Genomic DNA, 7,885 nt, shown 5'->3' with positions numbered 1-7,885 from the left:
AAATTTGGTACATTTCTCTCAATTATTATCAAGTGATGTCACTTAGACTAATCAAATGGGCTACTGTTGCTGATGTTTACTTAAGCTACTTAGAGCATTCATAATGAGCTCTCTAAACCACCTCTTTAGACAAATTTTAGGGAGGAATTGTAAAAATACAACTCCAACCATGCTCCCTATCCACCTCCTAAAATAGAGAGACCTCTAGGAGCTCCTAAATCTGAGGAGAGAGAAAGGTTTCCTAGTGGCTTCCTATAATTTAATGCTACTTTATTTAATGCTAACTATTTTTTATTTTATTTTTTAATAGAGATGGACCAATCAAAAAAGAGTTGTAGCATTTATGACTCCCTAAACTAGAGAGCATGATTGAAGTTTAAATTTTATAGAGAGCTCCTAAAATAACTTTTATATGTTGTTAGCTAAAATTTAACTAAAAAATAGAGAGTATGATTGTGGATGCTTTTAGACTAATTTGGGCTATGTGTATCCTTTGTTTTGAGAGCAGAGAATCTCATGTCTAGAATTCTAAGCCTCACATAACAATATATTGAGCCTCTTTATTAATGGTCAATTAATTTTGGGGTTTGCATACTCTGATTCTAATATGACATATTCATGTGATGAGCTTAATGCGTGGTTGCACATTAGGTCTGTTGATGCATGATGCGGGAGTTGGTTGCACGGACTACAAGTCACCCAAGTTATACAAATTGGCGGAAATGGAATATTTCTCTTAAATCAGTAACGAAAGTAAACAACATAAGTAAAATCAACAAAATTCAAACCACAATACTTAAAGTTACAGTTTCCTCAAATCGCACGGACCATTTGTGACTCTTTGACTTATATCATAGATAAATTTGAAATAATAGAATTTGTATTTTACAAGTAGGTTTGTAAACATAAGCCCAACCTAACCTAAAAACCGTTACCTAGGCTCTATGGCCCGATCCTAACTTGCTCTAATTTTTGTCAGTTAGTTACTATAATTGTTTTATCGTTTTTTTTCAACCGGGTCTAGTCCAATGAAAAGGTCCTTAACTTGCAGACTAATAGTCTCAAGACAAAACCCCGTTGCACTTTTCTTTACATATATTGATCAATTTCTATTTGAGTTTCCTGCTTTACCATTTTTTCTTTTTAATTATTTTTAAAAAGTAAACATGGAACTCCCTTAAAAATAGGAAACCATTTTTTTTTTTTTCCTTTTTTTCAGAAAGTAGGAGAACATGTAATTTATGTTTCCTGTTGTTGTATGTGTGTTTTAAGTAACGGTTTTAATTTGATAAATTGTTAATGCTGTCTTTTATCCTTGTTCAATATTCACACCCTACTTTCATATTTGTGCTGAACTTTAGAGATCAGAAGCTGCAAGTTCAATTTATTCCTTGACGAACAAGTACGCCTTTCCTTAAGACTCTTTCTTTTGCTTTTGCCCCATTAGGGTTTGATCTCTGTGCATTCCATCATATGCTTATGATATCCTCTCTGATTCTCTTACGATTATGGTGTTTGGAAATTTAGGGTTACAATCCCTGCAACATTTATCTGATCTCGTTATCTACGCAGCTCTCTCTTTCTATATATATATATATATATATATATATATCAAATTGAATTTTTGATAATATAAAGAAAACTTATAGAGAAGACAACAAGGATTGCATGCATCTAAATACACAAGGTCCAAACTCAAGTGTTGCAAAAGGGTAAGATGGTTCCATCAACCAAATCATCACCAGTAAAATCTCCATTATCAAGCCCAGAAGCTTCAACTTCATCTGCCAGGACCTCATCAGTATCCAATTCAAAAGCATCAGCTTCATTAGAGGGTCAGTCAGAACAGCTATCAGAACAGATTAAGCCTGCCGCTGTTGAAGAAGAAAGTAAGACTTCTATTGATTCCGAAGAGGATGACAAACCTTTGTCATCAAGGGTTCGAATGAAGCCGAAACCTCAGAAGAAAACTTCTTCTCTGGTCTCTGGTAAGAGGCCTCTAGATGAGGCCAATGTCTCTGAGCAGTCTTCAGTTAAAAGGCCAAAAGTTTCGGATTCTTCTACTTCTGCAAAGAACAAGCAGGTGTCAGCCAAAAAAGAAGCAAAGGAAGAGGAGGATGATGACTTCATTACAATTGCCGATCGAGCTAAGAAAGTCAGGTCAGATAATAAATCATCTGTGGCATTGACAAAGCAAAAAAAGGTAACAAAAGTGGGTTCATCTTCAATCAAGAAAACGATCAAGAAGAGCAAAAAAGGTTCGAATTTTTCAAAGTATTCTAAATCGACAAACGTGGCGCCAAGTTCTAATGATGGGCAGGAAAAATGGGCTAGTTTAGTTCACAATGGAGTCATCTTCCCACCTCCATACAAGCCTCATGGGGTGAAGATGCTCTACAATGGGGAGCCAGTCAACTTAACTCCTGAACAAGAGGAGGTCTCTGTCTCTCACTCTCTCGATGATCTATATATATTTCTTGCTTTGTGTATATTATAATTCCTTGATGATTTAAGTTTATAAGTGCAGGTTGCGACGATGTATGCCGTGATGAAGGACACAGAATATGTGCAGAAAAAAACATTCAGAAACAATTTCTGGAATGATTGGCAAAAGTTGCTTGGGAAGAGGCATGTAATTCAGAAATTGGATGCTTGTGATTTTACCCCAATATATGACTGGTATCAGAATGAAAAGGAGAAAAAGAAACAGCTGAGTAAGGAAGTAAGTTGGTAGCTAGCTCGAATTCATTGGTTTTCCTTGTACCTCCTTCTTGTTCCAAAATTCTTAAGGAGTTTGTGTTGATGCAGGACAAAAAGGCCTTGCAGGAAGAGAAACTGAAACAAGAGGAGAAGTATATGTGGGCTATTGTTGATGGTGTAAAAGAGAAGGTTATCACTAGCTTTTTGATTGCTTTTTCCCCTGTAACCTAGTCTGCAATCTGGTTAGCCCATCTGCAATATATCTACAAAACTTATGGTGCTTTTCTGATGGCAGATCTGCTATGTCAATTAATATGTTGTTGAATAATAGTAGCTTAGCTCTGTTCTTTGCATTTTATCATTAAATAAGTAGTTTGCCTCGTGATTTCTGGTTTCAATCTTAACACAGGTTGGAAACTTCAGAGTTGAACCACCTGGATTATTCCGAGGCCGTGGGGAGCATCCAAAGGTTGTTTGATATTTCTTTTTTCTCCGTGACACAGATTTCAGTTTTGTCGATGATGAGATAGTTTGATATGTGGTGGCTATCTGTTGAAGTGTTTACACTGATTCTGAGTTTTCTTTGCATATGTTGCCGTTAATTCTTGTTATATATGGTATCAGTTGGGAAAGCTGAAAAGGCGGATTCGTCCAAGCGATGTTACGATCAATATAGGAAAGGATGCCCCGATTCCAGAATGTCCCATCCCTGGTGAAAGGTTTTGTTAAAACAACAGAACTCATTTACTTCCAAAGTTAATTATGATAGTTTTTGCTTTTCATTAACTGATTTGGAGTTTAAATCAATACATTTGATCTATGCAGCTGGAAAGAAGTAAGGCATGACAATATGGTTACATGGTTAGCCTTCTGGAACGATCCAATCAACCAAAAGTTATTCAAATACGTGTTTCTGTCACCTAGTAGTTCCTTGAAGGGGCAAAGTGACAAGGAGAAATATGAGAAAGCAAGGATGCTGAAGGTGTTTTAGATGGGAACATGCCCTTAAACTTTTGAAGATAGTAGTTTTTTCGGATAACATAGAAGATGCTTGCCATCATATTGATGAAAACCCTGCTATTTTGAGTGCAGGACTACATAGGAAACATCAGGGCTGCATACACTAAGGATTTTACAAGTAAAGATGGCGCAAAGCGGCAGATAGCAGTTGCTACCTATCTCATCGATAAACTTGCTCTCAGGGCCGGCAATGAGAAGGTAGAGCAAGCATGCAATTCAAAGTTTTAAACCATTTGTCCACAAAGAAGTGGACAGGACTCCTTATGATTGTTTTTTATTGATCGATCTACTACAGGAGGATGATGAAGCCGATACTGTTGGTTGCTGCACTTTAAAAGTAGAGAATGTAAAAGCAATTGCCCCCAACTCCTTGGAGGTAATGCCTTGCTGCTGTTATAGAAATTTTTTGAAGTCATTGCAGGTAGTCTGCCAATGTATTTATCACCAGTAAATAACCAGTCAACTCTGTTGTTTATAATCTCAGTTCAACTTCCTTGGTAAAGATTCAATCAGATATGAAAATACTGTTGAAGTTGAGGTTCCTGTTTACAAAGCAATCATACAGTTCCAGGCTGGTGAGTTGGTGGCTTTATAATTTCAGCCTATTTCCTTCTTCTTTTTCTGGTCATTGAAGCTAATGAATGTGTTCGACTTTGTTCTTTTTTCTATTCGCTTCAGGGAAGCGTGGCAATGATGATCTGTTTGACAAGTTGGATACCAGTAAATTGAATGCTCATCTGAAAGAACTGATGCCTGGCCTTACAGCCAAAGTTTTCCGTACCTACAATGCATCGATCACATTGGATAACATAGTAAGTTAATCTCCTGCCCCTCTCCCTGTTTCAATTTCCTTTTATGATGATTTTTTTTTCCTTATTTTTTTTCTTGGCCTGACGGCAGTTGAACAAGGAAACCAGAGAGGGAGATGTTTCAGAGAAACTTGTTGTTTATCAGCACGCAAACAAAGAGGTATAGCAGTCAATCCCTTGAGAATTTGTACTAAGTTTATAGCAATGCTCCTTTCGACTCAGTGCAATCTACGATTTTCGGCATTCGTTGCAGGTTGCCATCATTTGTAATCATCAACGTACTGTCTCAAAGTCTCATGGTGCACAGATGTCTAAGTTAATGGAGAAGATTGGTGGCCTTAAGGTAATCACCTAATCTGAGTAGGTTTATAAACTCATGGTATTGAAATGCATGCCTATTTCTTGGTCTGGAACTCATTCTCTTTTTCGGGGTTGTAGGGCACCCTGAAAGAGCTGAAAACAGATTTGGACAGGGCCAGAAAGGGAAAGCCTCCGCTGGAAGATGCCAATGGGAAGCGAAAGAGAAATTTGACCCCGGAAGCGTAAGTTTACTTCATTTGTCTGATTAGTGTTCATCATGTCTGGATATGGCCTTTCATGGTATTTTTCGATTGACACAGGTTGGAGAAGAAGATAGCTAATACGACAGAAAAAGTTGAAAAAATGGAAGCGGACATGAGAACCAAAGAGGATCTGAAAACAGTGGCATTAGGAACGTCCAAGACCAACTATCTTGACCCCAGAATCACTGTTGCATGGTGCAAGCGACATGAAGTTCCACTTGAGAAGGTAGGTTTGTTAAAAGATTTGCTAATTGGTTTGGTTTGTATGAGCTAGTGTATGCTATATGCTTGACCATTTTCCATTGGCACAGATATTCAACAAATCCCTCCTGGAAAAGTTTGCCTGGGCAATGGATGTGGACTTTGACTTCAGATTCTGATATTTGGGAGATGTTGCTCACATGGCCACCAATTTTCCTTCTTTTCACATATGTACACTTCAAAAACAAGAGAGGATGCTTGCTTATACAATTCAATCTATTTCATTTAAGAGTCTATTGCAGAGCAGATGTGGATTAGACCAATCGAGAAGAGCAGTGAGAGCAGATGTGGACTAGACCAATCGAGAAGAGCAGTGAGTACGAGTCTGTACCCTAAGACCCAAGTTCGGAAGTTCGGATCTCTCTCGTCGTAGATTAGATTAATTCACATAAACTAATTTAGACTATAAAAATACAAAAGACACAAACAGTGAATCTGTGACTTTGCTTTAATGATCTCCCTTGACTTCTTTAAAATATGATCTTTATGTTTGGGATTTTGGGTTTCTGATCTGTTTTGAGAGGAACTCAAAGAAGTAGCAGAGCCAAAAAAAAAATGGGAAAAACACAAGTTTAAAATGAAAAGATAAAATTAAGAATTCTTCTTCTGCCCAAATTTTATCTTTCTTTACAATACATTATACATAAAACCCACTGACAAATTCCCAACAGAGCAGAAAAACATTCAACATTTTACAGCCCAACCTACAAATCACATCAAACTCACTAAATAACCAAACCATCCCAATTCCCAAATATAACAAATCAACCCCCCATTTCACACTTTTTTTTCTTCTTCCATCTCCCCTTTTCCACCCCATCCTAACTTTAAATTTACCAATATACCACATAATTCTTCATTAACAACCCCACAATATTTCCCATAACAACCTGATAAGATTAGCTACACCAACCAAGTGACAAACTTTAGATAAATTACTAATTCGCCCCCGTCGTCTTCCAGATTTCAAGATCCACCGCCGTTTAAAAAAATCACGGACAGATCCTACCTCGAAAACTGAGACGACAAAGGACAGAACCGTTTTCGGATCCAGATCCAGTCGGGGCCTTCTTCGGGTCCTCGGGATCCGGATCTTCTCTTTTCAATCCAACCGGAGCAACCGCCGCAGGTCTCGAGTCGCCGAGTCACCGTCGACGATCTTCGATACCTGCTTCTTCTTCGAAAACGACGGCAGCGGGAGCGCACTCGGCTCCGGCGACACCGCGAACGCCGATCCGGCGTACATGTCGGTCTTTCCCTCCACCGGAGGCTTCAGATCCACGATCCGCACCTGCTTCGGCACCATTTCTGGGTCGGGTCCCAACCTCTCGGTCCCGGTCACGACCAATCCACCCTTATTTCCTTTCGTCTTCGAATCCAGCGACTCACCACGCCTCAAGATCGTGACTTTCTCCATCTTGAAGCCGCGAAGGTCTTCGGAGCTGGATCTCTTGGAGACCACCGCCGGCTGCATGTGGATCCTCCTCGGGTCGGAGCGCACCACCTGTTTTCTAGGTCTAGGGTTAGAAACGTAATTCTGGTTAGGTACGGGGTTGCCATAGTAACTCTTCCGGCGCACAAACGACGCCGGAGGGACTCTGATCCGTTCGATCAGACAATCCTGAGGCCTCAATATCTCTGTCCCCATAATAACTAAAAATCAAAAAAACAAAAATCCCCTAGAAATTGAAAAAACGAAAGAGAAAAAAGCTAGTTTTTTTTTTCTTTTTTCTTTTTTTTTTTTCTTTTTGGCCTCTTCTTCTACCTCACATGGGGGGGAAGAAGAAGGAGGTTGTATTTTTTGGTGTTTTCCGCACTGTTGGAAATTTCCCCTCTCTAAATCCGTTTCTTGTGTTTCGTGGGTGTTGGGAGAAATGGAGGGGGTGTTTATATACATGCAAAGACGAAGATAACGAGCGAGCGAAAGGTCCTACCCACCTTCGCTACTCGACGCGTGAGGCCGCCACGTTTTCATTTTTAAAGCCATTCGGCTGAAAAGCTGACTAGGTCTTTCGGCCCACCCCGAAGTGGGACCCCGCCTATGTCTGTTTTAACAGAGTCGTTAGGTTCCCTTGTCTGGTTTCCGTTATCGGTAACGGCGTCACGGTTATGGTGGGTGGACCGAGTTTTTTTTTTTGTGGTTGCCTTGTGAGTGTCATAAAAGCGAAATGTTAATGTCTGATTTAAAAAATGTCTTGTTTTGGACTCTTGGGGATGTTGCCTTGTGGTTGCCTTATTGTTATTATTCGTTAATATATATATATAGTAAAAGCCAGAAAATGACGAAATATTTAAAATATTAAAAAATATCTTTAATTAATATAAACATTAAGAATTGAAATTATTAATTAAATAAAGATAATATGATAAATTTATACTTTTTTATATTTAAATTAAATTAAATTAAAAGAAAATTTAAATAATAGATCTTATTTTTATAGAACACAACTATTCATTATCTTTTTTAATTCTAAAACAAATTTAAAATTTTTTTACAAAAAAGTTTCGCGAGCGCGGAAGCGCATGCGAAAA

At 38.5% G+C, this 7,885-nt stretch overlaps 2 protein-coding genes across 2 annotated transcripts; one reads left to right on the top strand and one right to left on the bottom strand.

Annotated features, from left to right (window-relative positions):
- LOC18793621 (DNA topoisomerase 1 beta) lies at positions 1,718-6,108 on the top strand. Its single transcript, XM_020570173.1, has 15 exons — positions 1,718-2,437; positions 2,528-2,722; positions 2,809-2,889; positions 3,110-3,169; positions 3,325-3,419; positions 3,526-3,682; positions 3,793-3,918; positions 4,016-4,096; positions 4,205-4,295; positions 4,399-4,532; positions 4,621-4,689; positions 4,783-4,872; positions 4,968-5,071; positions 5,150-5,318; positions 5,404-6,108. Exons 1-15 carry the CDS (start codon positions 1,718-1,720, stop codon positions 5,470-5,472), a joined length of 2,241 nt encoding a protein of 746 aa, XP_020425762.1. The 3' UTR covers positions 5,473-6,108.
- LOC18788863 lies at positions 5,925-7,228 on the bottom strand. The gene has a single exon (XM_020570739.1). It carries the CDS (start codon positions 6,999-7,001, stop codon positions 6,456-6,458), a length of 546 nt encoding a protein of 181 aa, XP_020426328.1. The 5' UTR covers positions 7,002-7,228; the 3' UTR covers positions 5,925-6,455.

Source organism: Prunus persica, chromosome G1 (assembly GCF_000346465.2).
Source record: "Prunus persica cultivar Lovell chromosome G1, Prunus_persica_NCBIv2, whole genome shotgun sequence".
Taxonomy (NCBI): domain Eukaryota; kingdom Viridiplantae; phylum Streptophyta; class Magnoliopsida; order Rosales; family Rosaceae; genus Prunus; species Prunus persica.
Note: the sequence above shows the minus strand (reverse complement) of the source record. Positions and strands in the feature narration are given on the sequence as shown.